Here is a 23,228-nt window from a genome sequence, read left to right as displayed (position 1 = left end):
TGTTATTGTTTTTTTTTAGGAATGGTGTCTCAGAACATGAATCAAGTGCAATTGATAATCATTGTGTTTTATAAAAACTTCTTTAGCCTTTAACCTGCCTTTTGGGGGGCTGTCACATAACCACTGAGAAGTGACAGTTTGATACTTTTCTTTCTCCTCTCCCTGGAGGTGTGAGAAGCATGAACAGTACTGACATTCAGTGGTCGGCCATCCTGAGCTGGGGGTATGCTGACAATATCTTAAGGTTGAAAAGTAAGCAAAGCGAGCCGCCAGTGAACTTCATACAGAGCTCACAGCAGTACCAGGTAAACCATTCTTTGAAACACTTTATAATGATTAAATACCATGCTTTCCAAAGGAGCCAGAGCACAGCAGCTTGTTTAAATATCCTTAAGTAGTGTTGTTGAGGAATTGGTGGAATTGGTGTCTGCCCTGTTCTTTGAACTGTACCCACTATTGTTCTCCATCCGCTTCCTTGTTGAGAGGGTAATCATAATGACCTGTGAGCAGAACTGGCATTGCTTTCTTCCCTGTTCACTTGCCTTTGTCACTAGGTCATTTACTTTAACCATAGCACCATCTTGGTCACCTGACTTTTCCTAAGTGGCCAGGGCACTCGGCATGGTGAAGTAGCAGAATACTGGGTCTCAGGCCCTGTGATCTGCTCTGGATTCCTGGCTTTCTTATTTTTTAACCATGTAGTCTTTGGCATATGACTCAGCCTTTCAAGCTGGGGTGTCTTTCTTCTTCTTTAAAACTGGGAGAGTAGTATTCATGCTACCCTTAAAGAGCAGTTATGAAAACATTTCCAACATTTGAAGTTTGTCAACTGTAACTGTCGTGTAGACGCGTAGCACTGCCGCAGCTGCCGTAGGCTCTGACTGAGCGCACAGCCTCCCTTCTCTGTGGGAAGTTCTCCTACCGTTCTCTCACCCATCCTCTAGGCAGCAAGCCTGTTCCTGTGCCCTAGGATGTCCTGCATTCCCTGAGCTCTTTAGGGACAGGGTGAGCTTCTGTGGGGAAGTTTCTGGTGGTAAGAGCAAGGGGAACAGAGACTGGTTGGCATAAGCTGAGAGGACGTCACCCTTTGCTTCCTGGCTTTCCAGTAAGCTGACGAGCAAAGAGGAAAGGAACCGTGAAAAACGGCCTACTCAGATTTTAATAAGAATTCTTTTTAGTTTTGAAACATATCAGCTACATTTATCAAAGCATTTGATGCAGAGACATATGTCTGAATACAAGCAATTTATCACCATAAATCATCACAGAGCTGGCATGAAAATGAGCTGGCACTGGAAACACAGAATCTACTGAGGAGTAAGCATGCGTGTCTCACTGACTCCTTTTTGGAACTGTTATGGATGGGGGCGAAGAGCGAAACACAGGCACAGTGGGAGTGAGATGTGTTTTGCATTAACATGATTAGATTTTGACCAGGTGCAGCTCCCTGCTGTCAACAGTTATCTGGATTTACAATCTAGACTTTCCAAGGAGAAGGTGAAGAAGAGCAAATGAAATCTTCAAATCTTCATCACCATTAACTGAATGCTAAAGCAAAGACACTTACCATGATTTTTCAGTCAAAATCTTTATGCCTTCTATTACTAGGAATTCCTTCTACTTGTTTAAGAGTTGGCTATTACTGATTAACTCATTAGGTAGACTTAATATGAAGAAAGGACAAAGAAACAATGACCTTAAGCTTTTCAATTCACTGATATATCTTATTCAGTACAAAGACAAGTGTTTATCAAACTGTTTTTGCAAGGTTGTTTTAAATATAGACCTTGTTTTTATATGGTGTGATTTTATTTTTTCCAGCTTTATTGAAGTGTAATTGACAAATAAAACTTATTTATGTTTAATGTACACAACGTGATGTTTTGATACACTTTATGAAGTGATTACCACAATTAATTTATGTGTAAGTTGGGAACATTTTAAGATGTACTGAACTAATTCCAAGTATGTAATAAAGTCCTGCTCACTGCAAACCCCATAGCGCACACCACGCCTCCAGAGCTCTGTCATCCTGGACAGCCAAGCCTCTGTCCCCTTCAGCCAGGGTGACCGTCTTCCCACCCCAGCCCTGGCGACCGTACTTCTACTCTCTGCTACCACAAGCTCAACTCTTTTAGAATCTACATCTTGTAGTGTTTGTCTTTCTGTGTTCCGTGTGTGTGTGTGTGTGTGTGTGTGTGTGTATAATATTATATAATGGTATATATATCATATAATATATATTATTTGTGTCATGTAAAATTTGGTAAACAAACACCATAAAAGATGAACAAATACTCTACTAAGTCTTTTTAACAAAAAGGGATGGTCCAGATTCTTGTTGTAAAATATTGCATGATAAAGTATTTCCAGTGAATTGACAAACTGGGTCAGGAGACCACACTTCATTTTATCTTTAGAGTATGTTGTTTGCAGATTCAACTCAAAGTGGAACAAGGACCTAGGAATTAGTCCAGAGACCCTGAACCTAATAGAAGAAAAATAGGCCCGATTCTTCATGTTGGATTAGGCCCTGAATTCCTTAACAAGACTCCTAAAGCACAAGAAATAAAATCAAGAATCAATAAAGGATGGATTCAAACTGAAAAGCTCCTTCTCAGCAAAAGAAACAGTGAGGTGAACAGAGCCTACAGAATGGGAGCAAATTCTTACCATACACACATCAGAAAGAGCATGTTCCAGGATATATAAAGAACTCAAAAAACTAACACCAAAAAAACAAATCACCCAATCAATAAATGGGCCAAGGAACTGAACAGACACTTCTCACAAGATGATATATAATCAATCACAAATATATTAAAAAATGTTCAACGTCTCTAGTAATTAGAGAAATGCAAATCAAAACTACTCTAAGATTTCATCTCACTCCAGTCAGAATGGCAGCTATTAAGAATACAAACAATAAGAACAGTTGACGAGGATGTAGGGAGAAAGGAACACTCATTCATTGCTGGTGGGACTGCAAGTTGGTGTAGCCAATATGGAAATCAGATTCCTTGTAAAACTTGGAATGGAACCACCATTTGACCCAGCTATCCCACTACTTGGTTTATACCCAAAGGACTTAAAAAACAGCATACTACAGGGGCACAGCCACATCAATGTTTATAGCAGCACAATTCATAATAGCTAAATTGGGAAACCAACCTAGATGCCCTTCAATAGATGAATGGATAAAGAAACTGGTATACATATACAATGGAATATTACTCAGCATTAAAAGAGAATAAAGTCATGGCATTTGCATGTAAATGGATTGAGTTGGAGAATATCATGCTAAGTGAAGCAAGCCAATCCCAAAAACCCAAAGGCCAAGAGACTGGGATTGTGGCTCAGTGGTAGAGTACTCACCTAGCACATATGAGACACTGGGTTTGATCGTCAATACCACGTAAAATAATAAAATATAAAAAAACAAAAAAATTAAAAATAATAATAATAATAAAATAAAGGTATTGTGTTCAACTACAACCAAAAATATATACATATCAAAAAAAAATAAAGGACAAATGTTTTCTCAGATATTGGATACTAATCCTTGGGGATGGGGCGGGTGTGGGAGGAATGGAGGAACTTTAGATAGGGCAAAGGGAAGGGAGGGAAGGAAAGGCAGTGGAATGAGACGGACGTGATTACCCTAAGTAGATGCATGAAGACACAAATGGTGTGACTCTACTTTGTGTACAAACAGAGACATGAAAACTTGTGCTCTATAAGTATACTATGAATTGAAATGCATTCTGCTGTCATGTATAACAAATTAGAATAAATATTTTTTTAAAAAAATAGATATGCTGTTTGCTCATTTGTTCTTCAGTTTGAAAAATTCATCTAGAATACCACCATATGGAGACTCACTCTGAGATCTGACTTAGGTGATCACTCTCATCACTGTGGAGAGTCTAGGGCGTTGCTGGCACCTTACCCTCATCTTGTGATTACTCTCCTAACTGTAAGAGGCTTCTTTCTCTTTCACTTTCCTTCTCTTTGTTGTTACTGGTAGAAAATGAAAAATTCTGATTTCTTAGCTTTTCAGTGAAAGCCAAAAGCAGACTTCAGAAATGGTGTGTCCACCTTCCTTTGTGCCTTCTTGAAAGATCACTCTGTACTTCGGACAATGCAGTAAGGAAACCAAAAGATGGCAGTTCATTTCCCTCATTGTGTTATCCTTCTAGGAGATCACTTCATCATCTCTAATTTTGTTCTTATGTTTTTAGCATAGTTAGGAATAACTGATGAGTAGTGACAAAATGATTCCTAGAACAATGAAATAGCAAAATGTTTCAAGATTTAGGAAAAATAAGATCACAGTCCTTTTAGGTTTAGAAAAGACTTCAGTGGATCAGTATGGTAATTGTAAGAGAATGAGTTTTCTTATATACATTTATAATACATGTTTTATTCTCTATGTATGTGTGTGCATATATATATGATATATCACACACACACACACACACACACACATTATTTGTGTTTGTTTGTTTAACTAAGGATTAAACCCAGAGGTGTGCTACCACTGGGCTGCATTTCCAACCCTTTTTATTTTTATTTTGAAACAAGGTCCCAATAAAGTTGCCCGGGCTGGCCTCTAACTTGTGATCCTCCTGCCTCAGCATCCTAAATATCTGAGATGATAGGCTTGCACCACCACACCCAGCTATTCTCTATATTTGTTAAAGTAAATCTCTTTGAAAGAATAAAATGTATGAGGTAACAGTACTTACAAATAGTTACAACTAGTGAAGAAAGAAACTCAAAAAATAAAAGTGGATCCAATGGATCCATGGTTTATTATGAGTAAAGAAGAATCATGATCAAAGAAAGTAACTTTCTAATGTAGCAGAGACTTAAACATTTTTGTCGGTCCAAGAATAGATGGTTTGAAGATATAAGGACCAGTGTTCTGTTGTGGGGCTAGACAGGGATTGGAGGACAGAAGAGGAATAGGCAGTAGGTAGCTGATGACCTCCACCTTCTTAGTGAAGTGGGGAGGGACTGCAGCAGAGGTGCCCTGGGGGCAGAGCATTTGCAGTTAGAGGCTGTGGATAGGGCAGTGGGTGTCAGATGGGGCCCACAGGAGGCTTGTCCAGCCACGTGGGGAACCCAGCTGAGCTTGAATGGTACCTTCTCAGCTAGGACTGAAGAATTTTGCACCAAAAGAGTGACCCCAGCTTCTCTGCTTCATGATTATGTTTACTTCTTCTTCTACTCAAGGGCCTTTAGGACTGGCAGAAGCGATGCCTTTGTTGAATATACTTTGTTTTCCACCAGAAAAGAAGAGGGGAGAGCTGTGTGAAAGTGAAAGCCAGCCATTGTGAGACTCACACATGCACTCATGTTCAAACTGGGGTCTGACCTCCTAGACCATTTAGCTGAGCTGCTGGGGAACAGATGACCTCGGGGGCCTTGTAATACCTTTTGATCTGGAAACAACTTTTAAATGTTTGGTTTAAAGTTACAGAAAGTGCTATTATATCTGGCACCTGCCCCATCTTCTCAAGTAAAACATTTACCTGGAATTTTGTGATTGTGTAATTTTTAAAATAGCTGTGAGAAATAGAAGTACTTCTCACAATTTGAAGATGTTACATTCTTTGATTTGTCCTTTTTGAAGGTGACTAGTTGTGCTTGGGTACCTGACGGTTGCCAGCTCTTCACTGGGAGCAAGTGCGGTGTGATCACGGCCTACACGAACAGATTCACCAGTGGCACGGTAGGTCCTGGGCCCTCCTGTCAGGGCAGGAAAGCCTTTGCAAAGTGGCTTTCATTTTCCCACACCAGTTCTTAAAATGTGAAAAGTCACATATCTAAATCTTTAGATTTAGGCTTATAATGATTTTCGGGGGGGAAGACGGCCAGCGTCTCATTGGGGGGTTCTTCTGCCAGAGGAATCCAAGCCCCCCTAAATAGCCACCCTAAATCTTAATATCTCAAATAATTAACAAATAACAAAATACAAACACTCAGAGGTACATTATGAAGACAAACAACAATAAGTGTTGCCGAGGATGTGGGGAAAAAGGCACACTCATATACTGCTGGTGGGACCGCAAGTTGGTGCAGCCCATATGGAAAGCAGTATGAGATTCCTTGGAAAACTTGGAATGGAACCACCATTTGACCCAGCTATCCTTCTCCTCAGTCTGTACCCAAAGGACCAAAGGACTTAACTACAGGGATACAGCCACATCAATTTTTATAGCAGCACAATTCACAATAGCTAAGCTGTGGAACCAATCTAGATTCCCTTCAGTAGATAAATGGATTTTAAAAATGTGGCATATATACCAATGGAATATTACTCATCAGTAAAAGAGAATAAAATCATGGCATTTGTAGGTAAATGGATGGAGTTGGAGAAGATAATGCTAAGTGAAGTTAGCCAATCCCAAAAAACCAAATACCAAATGTTTTCTTTGATACAGGAGGCTGATTCATAGTGGAGCGGGAGCATAGGGAGTGGGAGTGTGGGAGGAATAGACAAATTCTAGATAGGGCAGAGAGGTGGGAGGGGAATGGAGGGGGCATGGGATTAGATATTATGGTGGTTTGTGATGGACATTATTATCCAGAGTACATGTATGAAGACATGAATGGGTGTGAATATACTTTGTATACAACCAGAGATATAAAAATTTTTGCTCTATATGTGTAATAAGAATTGTATTACATTCCGCTGTCATATATAAATTTTAAAAATCAATTTTAAAAAAGGCAAGGGTAAGGTTTCATGGGCGGAGCCTTGCAGTCAGCAGGTTGATTGATATCTTGGCAGGTCACACCCATCTCAGGCACTATGTGGGATCTTAGGCAGAGCTTGAAAGGGAAGAGGGAAGCTCACCTGCATCGGGCAGTCAGTACCTATAGGGAGTGCCCCAGGGAGTTCCCAGTGCCAGACTTATCCCCTCATGAGGTTACTGTGCGCAACATGGTCCACACACAACCCACAGATGGCTGGTGACAATGATCATGAAAAAATTTGGAAATAATTGTATAGGCTCTTGCTCTTTAGTTTCAAAGACAGATAGAATTTGTGTTATGATCTGTTTTGTGTCTAGGGTTTGTCATGACATTGGAAGCTTGCCTGCCTACTCAGTGTCCACCTGAATGCTTAGGAAGGGTGATCACATTTGAAAGCTTAGAAACCCTAATGTTAAGCATTCCCATTCTCTCTGGATAAATTTTTATTACTTAATGGAAGAAACATGTTTTAAGCCCTTCACTGAACTTCCAAGATACATAACTGCCCTTAAGTGACTCCCACTAATTATACTTTTCTCAGTTATATTATAAAATATATTTTGCTGGGTGAAACCTGTAAACTCGTATAGAGTGACTTCCAGGTCTTTCTTTATCTGTCCTTGTTCCATTTTAATCCCTTGTTTCTTTGCCGGGATCCCCTGGGGTATAAAGGTGATAATATTGCTTCTGTCTCGGAACCTAAGGAGCCATTAAAATGTTCTCAGCAGGAGTGATAGGCCCAGTTGGCCTCTTAGGGAGACCTGAGTGGAGTCTGCAAGGGGAATCCCTTCCAGGGTGAGAGACCAGGACACAGTGGTGCAGGCAGCATGTAAGGGGACAGACAGCAGAGTTCATGCTCCAAGACAGGAGAGGAGCCATCCAGTGGCAGGGAGCCTGACTTGGGCTGGGTCTTGAAGGGTGATTTCCTACATGGAGAGAAGAGGAGAGAACATTTTGGCACATGAACCAGCTCCCACAGTGGCATGGAGTCAAGGCCTGGTGATTTGGAGGATGGCAAATAGTTTTCTGTATGGAGCATAACATGTAAGGAAGGCATGGCTAAACGGGGCAGAAGTGGGCTGAGCCAGGGGTCAGGGTCCTGTGTGACAGGAACAGATGCTAAGGAACCTAAGCAGAGGAAGGCCATAACTTGTGGAATGTCTGCTTCGTCTCACTTTTACTCCCAAAGATCTAAAATGGCTTTCACCCTGTGCATCTTGAATATCTACAGCAGCCAGCACCTTTCGCCTCTGAGCTCACCCTCCTGTTTGTGTTTCCTGCAAATCTACTCCAAAATCTGCCACAGGGGCAGAGGTGTGCTGTGCACTCAAGTCACTGTATAGCTGGGTACCTTTTTAAAAACTGGCTTCTGTTGAGAGCCACAGCCGAAGGGGCCCCAGCAACCTTCTAGCTGCCAGCAAACTTCCAGCTGCCAGTTGATGATTGGCTCACAGCAGCCCCAGCAAACTTCTAGCTGCCAACTGATTGGCTCCTCTGTGGTGATGCTCATTGGGCTGTTTCCCCGCCCTTTCAGACCACAGATCTGCTCATTGGGGGACTTTTTTTTGGCTCTGCCCACGCAACCCAGCCAATCGGCCTCAAGAGCAGGAGGATTGTGGGAGGTGGGGAGGCTTGTGGTTGGGAGAGAGGCTTGTGGGAAGCCGGTGGTGGCAGTTGGGCTCTGAGGGTTTTTTCCTGAGGAGTTGTGTGGTTTGGTGTGTGGTTCTAAAAATAAAGTTCATTTCTTTTGACAAGTGGCTCCTGAATTGTGCTCAGCCAGACTGCGGCAGGCTTCATCCTTTGCTCTTTATCTCCACTTGCTTTTGTCAATGCTTTGAGCAGCCTTGCTCTTAGTTTTCCTTATTTCTGTATTTTTAAATATTTATTTATTTATTTATTTTTAGTTTTAAGTGGACACAATATCTTTATTTTACATTTATGTGGTGCTGAGGATCGAACCCAGTGCCTCTGCATGCTAGGCTCTACCACTGAGCCACAACCCCAGCCCCTATTTCTGTATTTTTAATTGTGTACCAATAAGGTGTGTAGTACAGGTTTAAAAAGAAAAGATTAAGATGTCAGTGTAGAATTAAATGCACACAGAATAACTTTGCACATAGCCCATCAAGGTTATGACTATTGTAATTCAAATACAACAAGACACATGCTTCTCTGGGTTGAAGCCATGGTACTTGTGAAGGCTCCTATTGCCTACCTTTCCCCAGTTGTATATATGCATGAAAGCAGACTGCTCGGCTCATTAGTAAGGATTTTCTTTTATTCGGAAGTATCAGGTAATCAAGTCCTGGGATTAACAGTTACTATTTAAATAGTATCCAGGGCTAGGGATGTGGCTCAAGCCGTAGTGCGCTTGCCTGGCATGCGTGCGGCCCAGGTTCGATCCTCAGCACCACATACAAATAAAGATGTTGTGTCTGCCGAAAAACTAAAAAATAAATATTTTTTAAAAATATCTCTCTCTCTCTCTCTCTCTCTCTCTCTCTCTCTCTCTCTCTCTCTTAAAAAAAAATTTAAAAATAAAAAAAAAATTAATAGTATCCAGAACTGCAACTCACTAGACGTGGTGGTGCATGCCTGTAATCCCAGCAACTTAGGAGGCTGAGACAGGAGGATCCCAAGTTCAAAAGGACTGGGGATACTGGCTCAGTGATAAATTGCCCCTGGGTAAACTCCCACTACCAAAAAAGAGAAAAAAAGAAAGCAACTCACTATGGTTTTATCACTATCTGGAGTTTTCATGGAGTCCTTATTGTTGCTTTTTCCCATCAGCCATCTGATCCTCCTGGTGACTCTGACACTGCAGTGTGGCCTGCCTGAGTCAGCAGGAGGCACCCAGTGTTCACTCTTTGAGGTGCTACAGCTTCTCCCACCTGCTGAGTGCCATGTTGGCTCCAGGGGGCTTTCACACAGACAAAAGACAGGCCTCCCCTCCTTAGCTAGGAAAACATACCTGACGTGGAGCACTGTAGGTTTCTGCTGGGTCTTCCTGATGACGTCCTCTAAGTGCATCTAGGTGACAGGGATCATTACCTGAACACTGGGGTGCTACAGAAGAGTGTCTTCTAAAGTGATGGCTGGTATCACATAGCTGCTCTTAAGTGATTCCCACTAATTAAATAATGTGGCCCTGCCATTTTCATATACGGATGTGCACATTTCTGTTCTCTTGATTGATTGTTGGTGGTAGAAAAATGCACATGCAGCTTGTCCAAGAGTGTGACTTCATTCAAGAACAGTATTTAAGCCGGGCACAGGAGGCTGAGGCAGGAGGATTTTGAGTTCAAAGCCAGCCTCAGCAAAAGGCGAGGCACTAAGCAACTCAGTGAGACCCTGTCTCTAAATAAAATACAAGATAGGGCTGGGGATGGGGCTCAGCGGTCGAGTGCCCCTGAGTTCAATGCCTGGCACACACATACCCCTCCTCCCCGCAGAGAAGAAGAGTATTTAAAAGGGAGCCAGCACAAGATCAGTAACTCTTGCAGTCAGTTTAAAGCACAGTTTATACAATTACCAGATACACTCCATGGGCCCTCTGTTGTATTTGCCCTACGACTGTCATTCATGTCACAGAGTGAAAAGTGGAGAAGAGCTCAGTAAGTTTGTACTTTTAGGTTCCTTCTGACATATTTTGTACAAAAATGAATGAGAATAATATTGTTATAAAACTTGAGGAAAATACTAGCCCTAGAGGCCAAACTTGCAGCTTGTCAAGTAGAACACTAACCCCCTTCAGTTTTGAATTTGAGGCAGCTAAGTAATCTGTACTCAGGGTAGTTGTTCTCTTTAAAAATGGGGTTGTGGCTCAGTGGTAGCTTGCTTGCCTAGCATGTGTGAGGCCCTGGGTTTGATTCTCAGCACCTCAAGTAAATGAATAAAATAAGTAAAGGTCCATTGACAACTAAAAAATATTTTTATGAAGTAGATATGAGAAAAAAAATTATAGAAATAAAATAATAAAAATAATAGCTTATATTTACTTAATGCTTACTTGGTATCAGCTCTTTACATATTCCAACATGTTGAATCTTCTTTCCAGTCCTTGGATGAAGTTTTCTTTATCATCCTATTTTCAGATGAGATTCCTGAAACACAGAGTTGATGTCTTGTAACTTCACCAATGTGTCACAGCCAGTTCATTGTAATGACCAGGTCAACAGCAGGTTACAGAACTGATGAACTGGAGGACAGATCTGAAAAAGTTACACAGAATGTAACACAGAGAAAGAGAAAAGATGAGAGAAGAAGGAGTAGAGAGGTGAGAATGAGCAGGTCCAGAGGTGGCAGGTAGTTATAGAAAGAGAGACTAGAGAAAGGCAGAATTAGAGGAGGTGTGACTGAAAAGCTTCCAGAATTAAAACTCAAATTTTGATTGCTGAATCACAGTAGTTCCCATAGATAAATAAAAAATGAGTCAATCCTGTCTTCTCCAGAGGTAATACATATATATGTATATTAATAGACATATACTTAAGGATATATATCATATATATGTAATTACCCATGCTGTTCTTGAACTTGTGATATTCCTGCCTCAGCCTCCCATATATAATATATATGTATATACATTATATGAAAGACTAATACATACATACATATATTAATGTATACTTAATATGTATCTCTATTATATTTATATTATCAATATACTTATATATACATATATGTATATTAATATATTTAAAATATATGCATGTATGTATTAGCCTTAAAAGTATCAAGGAGTGGGCATGTTTGCACACACCTGCAATCCCAGTGGCTTGGGAGGCTGAAGCAGGAGGATCGTGAGTTCAAGGCCAGCCTCAGCAATTTATCGAGACCCTAAGCAACTAAGTGAGACCCTGGATTTGATCCCCAGCACAGCATGGGGATCAAATCCATAAAACAAAAAATAAAACGTAAAAAGGGTTGGAGATATGGCTCAGTGGTTAAGCACCCCTGGGTTTAATCTCCAGAACCAAGAAAAAAAGAAGAAGAAGAAAAGAAAGAAAATTTAAGACAGTTGTAACTTCTGACAAGGTAGAGGAAGTAGGATATAAAACAGGACATAAACTATATGTATAATGTTTAATGCTTTCTTTAAAAAATAAACTGATAATATAAAATATTTAGTTGGTTTAACTGGGTGGTCAGTATATAGGTCTTTATTACACTTGCTCTTCTTAAGTTTCTATGATCTTTGAAGGGAAAATATTGAAATGTTTGTGATAATGAGCATCCTGATAAGGAAAACGAGAGCCAAAGCCCATGGAAACCCAGTCTATGTAGGCCAGGCTCACCCTAGGGCATCAGCATGCTCTCTTGGGCCTAGGAAGTCGGGCCTTAGCTGCTGACGAGGAGCAGGGCATGAGAGCCCATAACCACAGGTAGCGTCATGAAACTGGTCCAGCACCTTTGAAAATCATACTGCCAAGAATTATAATTTTACACAGTCATAAAATTCTAGAATTTTCCCTAAAGAAAAAGTTCATAAAGCTTTTAAACATGAAGAATTTTATGGTACTATCTATAATTTGAAAAATTGGAAACAATTTTAAGCCTATAAATGAAGGACACTCAAGTAAACTGAGTTATACTAACCATATAGAGTATTATATCACTTTAAAATTATTACAAAAACAGTATCAAAACTAGAAAATACTTATAGGGGCCTGGAGATGTAGCTCAGTTGTTAGAGTGCTTACCTTGCATGCACAAGAACCTGGGTTCAATCCCCAGCACCACCAAAAAAAAAAAAAAAATTCTCTTCCAGTTATTTTAAAGAAAATACTTATAGGAGAATGTGTAAAAGATAAAATAAGTAATTTTTTATGTAGCAATATTACAACTATAAAAATATATGTTCCTTTGAAAAAAGACTAGACAAGAATTGACAAAAATGAAAAGCATACAAGTTGATGAAATTCACAAATGTAAAAAGTCAAAATTTTTTATTAGTTTTATCCTTTAAAACAGGTTGAACTGAATAGATTGAAAAATTGATCACATGAAAGAAAAATTGATCACATAGGAAGAAGGCTGTTTGAGTCACTTGGCTTCCTTATTTTTGAGTAATTATACGAGGATATTCTGTGCTGATTTTTATACTTTCTGAATTTCAGCCATCAGAGATAGAAATGGAGACTCAGATACACCTCTATGGGCACACAGAAGAGGTGACCAGCTTGTGTGTTTGCAAACCGTACAGCATCATGATAAGCGTGAGCAGAGACGGAACCTGCATCCTGTGGGACTTGAACAGGTATGGGGGGTGTCCAACTCACATGTGGAGGTATTGGACTCACTTGTGGGGAGGTGGGACTCACATGGAGTGACTCACACGTGGGGGGATAGAACTCACATGTGGGGGGGGTTCAACTCACACATGGCTTTTTTTTCCCCGTGCTGTGCTGGGGATCAAATCCAGGTCACACACATGCTAGGCAAGCACTCTATTACTAAGCTACAGCCCCAGCCCCAAAGACAGTTGTTTTTAATATTGTAGTTTTTACTGTAATGAGTAAAATAGTACCATTACATTATAATTTTAAGAATGAAACACATGCCTAAAGATAAGATTACCTTTATAATCATATTAAAATCAAAAGATCAGGTAAGAAAATATGTATGTCTTAATGTAGACACATACTAAGGAAGTCTTGCCAACCACCCACGCTGAAGAGATGAGCTGGGTTTGAAAGAGCTGGCCAAAACGTTAAACCAAGAAATCACTCAACACAGACATAAGTTCTGCAGATCAAGGGTGGGACTGCTCTGCGACCTTAAAGGTCAGCCTCCACTCTAGACAGTATGCTGGAAAAGAGAATGTGCACCCAGAATCTCTTTTATAGAGGGACTCACAAAGAAGTTGATAGAGTGTTCTTCACCACATAGGCAGGGGGAAAGGCTTCAGGGTGGAGTCTTGCTTCATGCTGTCTTGTGGTCAGCAGATTGATGGACATCTTGGCGAGTCACACCCATCTCATGTGCTGTGTGGGATCACAGGCAGTGCTAAAGGGAAGGCGCACTTGCATGGCGCAGCCCAGTCAGCATTCGATGCCAGGCCTGTCCCCTCACTTGGCTACTATGTGCATAGTTCACACACACAGCCCATGGACGGCTCATGACAGAAAAGAATTATACAAATAAGAGAATAGTTCTGTTTAGTGATCATATGCAAATTCATGTCTTTTGTTTTTCAGACTGTGCTATGTACAAAGTCTGGCAGGACATAAAAGCCCTGTCACAGCTGTCTCTGCCAGTGAAACCTCAGGTGACATTGCTACTGTGTGTGATTCAGGTAAGCTTGACCCAAGCCACAGCATAGGGCCACCACTCTATCAGGGCATCCACCAGCTGGTTACTTTCCAGGAGGAGCTTCTCTCAGGTCCCTCCCTACCTGGCCTGAGCACTGTGGACATTGCATGTATTTGCGTTAAAATACAATCAGGTCCGAGACTGAGATCCTTGATACAGGCATCAACTTGTGCAGAAATTAATATTGTCATAATTTAGCTGTTTCCCTGATATATGAAAAATCACATTTGAGCACACATAACCGAATTATTTTGCATAATTATTGGAATTTTCTTGGTTTTTGTTTTTCTTTGCTTCTTTTTGCTTCTGCTTTTTAACTATTGACTTTGTTACCTTCCTCCTATTAGTAAGCACTGTAAACTGAGTTTGAAGACATAATTGGCTTTTATTAGTCCTCATGACCTGGCAGCACCCCACCTATGAAATAGAAAGACACTGCCCTGAGCTGAGCAGGAGCCTGCTATGCGGACAGAAGTCTAGAGCAGGCAGAGAGGACTTCCTTACTATGCCAGCTCTAGCGACCCAACCCCTTATGATTGGTTGCTTCAGATCTGTTTTTTGGGAAACTAGCCCACTTCCAAGTTCAGTTTGATTATGTGGCACCTGGCCCCAGTGACTCCGTTTGGTTTATTCTGGGGTGCAGTGGCCTCCCATACCTTTACTCCTGATAAATGAAGAGCATTGGCAGGTGACAAGCCTTAAGTGAAGGTATTCCTGAGGGAGGGCAGTAGTATAGGATAGTAAGTGGAGCCATGATCTGCCTTAATATGCAAAAATACATCTCCTGGCCAAAGTCAAGATTTTTTCATGTGTGTATGTTTTTAAAACAGTGCATCTAGCAACAAAGAACAATAAGAAAATGTATGCTTTCCTACTTGGATTTCTGCTTTTAAGGAATTTGTTTTTTAAGAGAGAGAGAGAGAGAATTTTTTAATATTTATTTTTCAGTTTTTGGTGGACACAACACCTTTATTTTATTTTTATGTGGTGCTGAGGATCGAACCCAGTGCCCCGTGCATGCCAGGCGAGCGCGTTACCACTTGAGCCACATCCCCAGCCCTTAAGGAATTTTTTAATTGAAAGGATCCTTTGAACAACCATTTGCTTCTTTCTGTCCACTCAGCCTAGAGTATCTTTGACACGTCTGTAGTGAGTGGTCCTCTATCCTTTGTTTACATTTTTATATTGTTTGATTTTTTATGACACTAAATATATGATGTCTTTCCAAACACCAACTATTTCTTCAATTCTCTACCACTATCTGGGTGAACAACAATACAGCTCATTCTCTCACCACTGGAAGTGAGTAGTTTAGGAGTTGCCTTGACCACTTGCTCTCAGGTTTAATGACTCCCTAGAGCAACTCAGAAATCAGTACAGCCCTGCATAGGTTGAGTATCCCTTGTCCAAAAATGCCTGGGACCTGGGTGTTTTATTATGGAATATTTACATATGTATGCTAAGATATCTTAGGTGTGCGGCTCAGTTATAAATATTAAATTCATTTGTGTTTTTGTCTGCCTTGCACACACAGCCTGAAGATAATTTCGAACAGTATTTTTCACTTGCATTCTGTCTGTGACCCGCCACATGAGGTCAGCTGTGGGATTTCCTACCTGTGGTTGTTGTCAGCCCTCAAAAGCTTTCCATCTTCAGAGGCTTTCTGATTCTGGGTGCTGGGCCTGCACTTACTACTGTAGTTCACCACGAAGGGTAGAAATGAGCAGCCAGAAGAGCCTGTGGGCTGAGGTCCCAAGGGTCCTGAGCATGGCAGCACTGTCCTTCTGGAGCCTGGCTGTGGAGCTGGGGCACACACTGCCTGGCCCACAGTGTATTCTCCTAACCACAGCACCCCCGACCTTGCCATAGGAGTTTGATGGAGACCCCACTAACAGACTGTTGGTGACTGAACCATCTCAGTCCCACCTCCCTCCCCTTCATGGGGTGGGGGTGGGTCTGAAAGTCCCTGCCCTCCAATCCTGGTGACCAGCCCCTTGAGTCATCTCCTTCTTGTAGCAAAAGACAGTGCATCTGAAGGGATTCTAGAGTTCTGTGCCAGGAACCAGGGACAAAAGCCAAATGTTTATTTTTTATTATGCCACAGATGTCTCTTAGGATTTTGATGTTGCTGTTGTTTTTTTTACCAAATATTCATTCATTTTTACATTCAGGAGCTATAATGTCATCAGTCATGATGAAAGATTTCAGGTATTCACATAGTTTTTGCCATTCTCAGCTCCATCATAAAATCATGTCATGAAAACATTTTTATTTCCTAATGATCACAGCCAGGGGGAAAACCTTACTTAGAGCTGACCTAGGTAATATCAGTGTAAACAGATGATTCATAAGTTGGCTAATTGTTCTTCCTGGGTTTGTACATTAGCAGCTTTCACTGTGTCACATCCAGAGGTACACTGGGCAGTAAATAATGATATTTATATGAAGTCCTCTTCTTTCTTGTTTTAACAAGGTTTGAAAGTTAGGGCTTACCCTTAGGGAGCCAGATTTTTTAAAGCTAATTACTTCCCTGCTGCCAGCAATGATTCATATCTATGATATTATATCAGCTAATCAGCTGGGAATTAGAAACAAAATTACTTCTCCTGCAGTTGCTAACTCACAATAGGATATCCAAGGGTCCCTAGATAACGAACAGCGTACAGAGTAATAGGCACAATTTTTTTTCCAAATTGAACAAAAAAGCCTTCTCAAGTTCTCTAAGCCTTCTTGAAACACATATAAAAGAAGTCATAAAGAGCACTGGTGCCAGGTGTGGTGGCACACAGCTGTAATCCCAGTGGCTCAGAAGGCTGAGGCAAGAGGATCACAAGTTCAAAGCCAGCCTCAGCAATTAGCAGGGCCTTAAGCAACCTTATGAGACCTTGTCTCAAAATAAAAAGTAAAAAGGGCTGGATGGTATATTGTCCAGGGTAAATTCCCAGTACAAAAGCAAACAAAACACTTTCTAAAAGAGAGGCCAAACTCATATGTAGTGACCCAGACGAGACTAGCCCAAGAAGGGAAAGAAGTTATTAGATTTAACCTACCAGAGATCCTTTAGTGGATACCACCCAAGTAACTTTAAAATTAAAATTAAAAATAAATAAATATAGGGGCTGGGGATGTGGCTCAAGCAGTAGCGTGCTCACCTGGCATGCGTGCGGCCCGGATTCGATCCTCAGCACCACATACAAACAAAGATGTTGTGTCCACCGAAAACTAAAAATAAACATTAATAAATAAATAAATATAAATATGCTTGTATATACTTATTTATGTGTAGTGTGTGTGTATGTGCATGAAATCTTCTCTTAAGTTTCTTTGGCAGTTTTATTCCTCCTGATCATAATTCCTCAGTTCTTACTATGGGATATAGTTTTCATAGTGATAAGATGTGAAATTAAATAAATTATGAAACTCAGATTATTTCTGTATTTTTTTATTAAACCATTTTATCACTGGACCAAGTACGTGCCTTTGGCCCTGCCCAGTCCTCTGTCAGAGTGGCACTACGAAGTAGAGTATTGCTGTTCTCGATGTTCTTTTAACCTCTGTGACAGTGTGTAGGGAGAATAACATGTTCCTCAGGAATGCTCAAGTTTCTGACTTTTTAGTTGATGTGTTACATTATACATGAAGCTAGGTGCCATGGGGTGCACCTATAATCCCAGCTACTACGTGGTGGTGGGGGTGGGAGTGGTAAGGCAAGACAGTTGAGACTAGCCTGGACAACTTTGCAAGACCCCTGTCTTAGAATTTAAAATAAAAGGGCTGAGGATGCATGTAGCACAGTGGCAGAGCACTTGGGTAGCATCCATAAGGTCCTGTAAATCAATAAACATTTACAATATTTGTTTCTTTTTATTAAATATGAAGTGTTTTCATTGCCTTAATAAAGGAGAGAAATATGTTCTCTACTTCTGTGTTAGCCCTAATAAAAAAGTGAAATGGAAGGTACAAGACAGTGCCATCTGAATGTCCCACCCCCAGACTTTCTTCATCAGTGTGAGAACATTTCCCCAAAGGAAGCTGCTCACAGCCAGAGGCCCCAACCACCACTTATTTCTCCAGCACCGCAGCGATTATGGCCTCTTCCAGCCCCAGGAAAACTAGAAAATAGCTCGTTACTCTGTGGTCTTTGAAAAGAAGGATTTAGTTCAGTAAGGCGTGGATAAGTAAGATTCCGCATGAGATATTCTAAAGAGTAGGTTTTCTTTTTTGTAAGAATTTTAGCTCAAGTAACTTTTACTGCAACTTTTTTTCCTTTTTGAAAGTCACATAAGTCACTTCTGATAGATGGTGTCACAGAATATTTCCATCTCTTTTTGGAGACCACCTGGCGTTCCCAGGGCTGCAAGTGCTCAGCTTGGGCAGTTTGCACTGAAAAGCTGCAGTTGCTCAGGGATCCATGGTTTGCTTGTGGTGCAGCTCTGCACTGTGGACTGCCTGCCCACCTGCCCACCAACCCTGGTCTCCAGGTAGCATGCAGGCCTGTACCATGCTGCCCCGGGCTGCCAAGGAGTGTGGCCTCAGGGCCACCCTGGGTACTCAGTAGGCCTGGGCTCTGACTCCCACCTTCTAGTGACTGGGACCATTTAATGTTGTAGCTGGTGGAGGCAGTGACCTCAGGCTCTGGACAGTGAATGGGGACCTCGTTGGACACGTGCACTGCAGGGAGATCATATGCTCTGTGGCCTTCTCCAACCAGCCTGAGGGGATATCCATCAATGTCATTGCTGGGGGACTAGAAAATGGAATTGTGAGGTAAGAAGAGTGTGGACTCGGACTTTTTTATTTGTTTTCATTTGTAAGGATACAGCACCTTTAGAAATATAGTTCTTAATATTATCTAGGCATATTATAATTTAATATTAGATTCAGAATCACCTTTAGGTACAAGTTCTTTGGTTATTTCCCATTTCTAAATAATAAAGGTAGCTTTAGTACAATTTTGATATTTTATGTTAACTGTTAAAAGATTAACAGCATGAAAGTACACAAAGTTAAAAGTCTTTTATTCCCACACCCACCACTGAAAACTTCCTGGAAGTCATGCTGTTAGTGGATAGTTACATTCCCTTCCAGGTGACTTGTAACAGAGAAACAGATGTGCAGGTGTCTGGAGGGTGTGTGGAGGGCATTTTAGTTGGCTTTACTGCATGATGACTTTTCCCTCTAGGCTGTGGAGCACATGGGACCTAAAGCCCGTGAGAGAAATCACATTTCCCAAATCAAATAAGCCTATTGTGAGGTAAGATCTCCCACTCTGTTCCCTGTGATTTGTGATGGTGTTTTTGTTAGATCTTGGAGTATGCCAACGTAAAGAAAGGGGTGCTTCAAGGCTTTGTGAAGGGCAGCCATTCCTCAAACAGGGCTGTCAGGAACCCAGAGCAAGAACCACACTCCCTTCCATGGGAGCTTATGGCCTGAGGAGCCACTGGAAAGTCAGGCCTGGCAGTGTGCCTGGTGGGCCGTGGTAGGTGAGAAACTGTACTTTCTTACTTCCTTATTTGCAAAGTCCACAGTGGCAATGGCTTGCTGCAGGGGTACATTTGACAAGATTGACAAACAACCAGTTACTCTTCGCTGAGCTAACATATGTGACTTTTATAAACTCATGTAGGAGCTGGAGTGTTGGCCCAGTGGTAGAGCACTTGCCTAGCATGTATGAGGCACTGGGTTTGATTCTCAGCACTGCATATAAATAAATGAATAAAATAAAGGTCCATCAACATCTAAAACAATATTTAAAAAAACAATTGGAAGTGAAGCCATTCACATTCTACTTTATTAAATTAATTTTCACTGTACTAAATTTAAAGTTTAATGAACCTAAATTACTTATTAATGTTAGATTTTTTACTCTTTTGTCTATCAGGGAAATAAAATATATGGTTAAAACAATCACTTAATTTTTAAGGGAAAACTATACTGCTGTTATGTTTTTAAGGTTTTCCACACCCAATTGTGCTGTGTAGGTGGTAGAGGAGGACCAGGCAGGAAAGAGAAGGGAGGCAAAGCAAGGACCAACTCGGCCAAGCTCCTGGCCCCACTGAAAGGGAGCGTCTCACACTTGTCCACAGAGTGACTGTGTTAGATCTCTGCAGACCCCTGGGTTGTGGGCACACTTGATTTGTCCCTGCTCCACTGAAGAGATTTAACTTCTATATCATGGCCACTGCACCTCAACAATGTCAAGAAATATAACATACCAATGGGGTTTGCTTTTACAGCCTTACGTTTTCTTGTGATGGCCACCACTTGTACACAGCGAACAGTGACGGGACGGTGATCGCCTGGTGTCGGAAGGACCAGCAGCGCATGAAGCAGCCCATGTTCTATTCCTTCCTCAGCAGCTATGCTGCCGGGTGAACAGAGGGAGCTGTGCATTCTCCAGAGCACCTCAACTCCAGGGGGATGGTCGGCTTCACCAGGGCAGGAAGGAGGCTGAGCCCACAGAAATAGATGACTAGGCACACCCTTCAAATAACCACACACCTGTTCATCTGCACAGAATCCCAAAGCCTCCCTGGGCCCTGAGAGGCAAGTCCCGTCCTCATCGAGGGATGCTGCGGGAGCTGCGTGATGCGCACCAGCCAGCCGGCCGAGGGCTTGCGTGGTACATTAAATCATGTTCTCAAAGTGTTTTCCTACCAGGTATTCTGAAGAAAAAATCAGGGTCTCCCTTCAAAAGGGCCAATAGAATTTCAATTGGCTAGCTAGTTATTTATATAAGATACTCTAAAAATTATATTTGAAAAGTTTTCTGCCTTGATATACCCCCACCCCCGACACACCCCAAAAACTGGAAAGAGAGAAAGATAAAATATTTCAGGACTCAATAATTGCTTTCTTTGAAAAGCAGGTAATTCAGTAGGTGCCTCTGCACCAAGCATTCTGTGGACTATCAGAATACTAAGAGGAAACTCCTAATGAATCTCAACTTCAGACAGTTTTTGCTGGTTGCCACCTCAGCTCAAGGGAGAAACAGAATTTTTCAAAAGCCATGAACAAAAATATGGTCATCTTCAATTTCAGACATGTCCTGTTTCTTCATGAAATTTTTACTTAAAACCCATAACACTAGATATTGAATATCCTTAGCTGAATCACTGAGGATCAAACACAATGGTGAATCTTTTAACATCTGCCGTTAGCAGTGCCATTTACAGAGCTTTGAAACCTGTGCGGGGAAAGCCTCTGCTATGCAGGTGAGCACAGGCATCATGCAGCTGGGGTGAAGCAGCTCACCCAATCTGCAGCTTGGACCGTCTTCCCCAGAACAGAACCACAGAAGTAAAGGAGACAGGTTGCTGTCCTTTAAATAGAAGCAGAGTGATTCTTTAGAAAGCCATTTTCACTGCGTTGCTAATAACCTCTGCCACCTGAAAATTCTAGGAACAGGAGAAAACCGTTCCACAGCAGACTTACACAACATGAAGACGCAGTGCTAAACATTTTGGAGTAGTGCATCTCTGCCATGCAGTGACAGCTATATTTTACTTGCGGTGCTGCTTTAGTGGCTTCAAAAACTGCAAAATAGGTTCAAAAATATGTTACCATGGGATAAAAATGTATATTCCTGCCTGAGAATAACTTGCACATTTGTTTCAGAAATTTAGTTCACATGATGTTTACAGAACTGCTTTTGTAACTTCCAGACTTTCTAAAACATTCTGCTTAAAAACCATAAAACACAATTCCAGAGTCTCTGCTGGGAGCTAGGCACAGGGCAAGGCCCGTGGCCCTGTGCACTTTCAACCTCAAACTTAGCAGCTACATTGAGGTCATGGTTTGCACAAGCCAGGTGTCCATTCTGAGGTCCACGTGAGTGCAGAGATGAGACTATTCCTATTCACATTGAAGTGATTTGCTTTGTTTAAAAAAAAATTGCAGCTATTGTCTAGCTTCCATATTTTTACTGAGAACTTTAAATTACTCTATTAGAATAGGGTTGCTACTTGGTCTTTTGTTTTTAGTGCTGGATTTCATCATTTATCTAAAAAGTCAATATGCAAAATAACTGGTCTTGTTAAGAGTGCAATATTCTATTTTTATGTAAAAAAATTAATTGGGGGGATTATTTATTCAGCATGGAAATATATATATATATATATATATATATATATATATGAAACATTTCCTAATGTGCATGTTGTAGCAAACATTCCTGTAAATTATCACAAGCTCTGTTATCTTTGTATACACTGCCACTTCAATTTGGGAATAAATTTCATAAAAATAGATTTAAATACCTATCCTTTATAGGACTTACGGCTAGATCTCAAATCAATGGCTTTTTGTGGGGGGGGGGGGAGCAGGTACCCCGGAGATTGAACTCAGGGGGACTCAGCCACTAAGCCACATCCCCAGCACTATCTTTATTTTATTTAGGGACATGGTCTCCCTGAGTTGCTTAGTACCTAGCTTTTTACTGAGGCTGGCTTTGAACTCAGGATCCTCCTGCCTCAGCCTCTGGAGCCACTGGGATTACAGGCGTGCACCACTACGCCCGTCTCAAATCAGTGGCTTTTTAGGTTCTCTCTGCAGTTCCATAAATTTCTTTCAGTATAAGAAGATACAGACAACTTTTAGGCACACACACACACCACAAGAGAAAGAAAGGAGAGAGACAACTTTCATTTCTTAATTGTGTGGGGGTTTTTTTGTTTTGTTTTGTTTTGTTTTACTAAATGTTATCGTTCAAGCTTTCCTACCCTTAAATGAGACATCGGTCCCAAGACAGGCTGTTCATTTCAATGGAAAGAACATCTGTCCTGCCCCCGTGATAATATCTACCCTGAGCCCCTGCCACATGCCAGGCACTGTTCTAAGTGCAGAGGATTTGGGTTGCAGTGTCCCTGCCATCTTGGAAGTTGCAGGTTAGTGGAGAAACCAGCAGCAGCACATAATGTATGCAGTTAAAACCATGGTAGGTGCTCAGGCTGTAGAGTCAAGAGTACCCAAAATGCAACAGGAAGAACTCAGCTCAGTTGGAGGTGATCTAGAACTCCTTGAAAGATTGAAGGTTTTGTTGCTACCTAATGGATAAATAGAAATCCAGGTGAAAATGGGGCAGACAGGTCCAGTATAGTACATGTATGAAGACTGGGGTCACCCAGCAGGTCCCAGCCAGGAAAGGGAGG

The 23,228-nt window shown here is 41.3% G+C and overlaps 1 protein-coding gene across 1 annotated transcript in view; it reads left to right on the top strand.

Moving 5' to 3' along the window:
* Lyst (lysosomal trafficking regulator) overlaps positions 1 to 22,334 on the top strand; it is a 174,176-nt gene extending 151,842 nt beyond the window's left edge. Inside the window, exons 47-53 of the mRNA XM_076872866.1 lie at positions 169 to 305; positions 5,639 to 5,737; positions 12,885 to 13,024; positions 13,965 to 14,062; positions 18,690 to 18,846; positions 19,262 to 19,333; positions 20,316 to 22,334. Coding sequence (XP_076728981.1) covers positions 169 to 305; positions 5,639 to 5,737; positions 12,885 to 13,024; positions 13,965 to 14,062; positions 18,690 to 18,846; positions 19,262 to 19,333; positions 20,316 to 20,454 — 842 coding nt within the window. The 3' untranslated portion in view covers positions 20,455 to 22,334. The remainder of the gene's footprint in view (positions 1 to 168; positions 306 to 5,638; positions 5,738 to 12,884; positions 13,025 to 13,964; positions 14,063 to 18,689; positions 18,847 to 19,261; positions 19,334 to 20,315) is intronic.
* The last annotated feature ends 894 nt before the right edge of the window (positions 22,335 to 23,228 follow it).

The sequence above is a fragment of the Callospermophilus lateralis genome, chromosome 13 (genome assembly GCF_048772815.1).
Source record: "Callospermophilus lateralis isolate mCalLat2 chromosome 13, mCalLat2.hap1, whole genome shotgun sequence".
NCBI classification, from domain to species: domain Eukaryota; kingdom Metazoa; phylum Chordata; class Mammalia; order Rodentia; family Sciuridae; genus Callospermophilus; species Callospermophilus lateralis.
The sequence above is the reverse complement of the archived record's forward strand: the minus strand, read 5'-3'. Positions and strand labels throughout refer to the sequence as shown.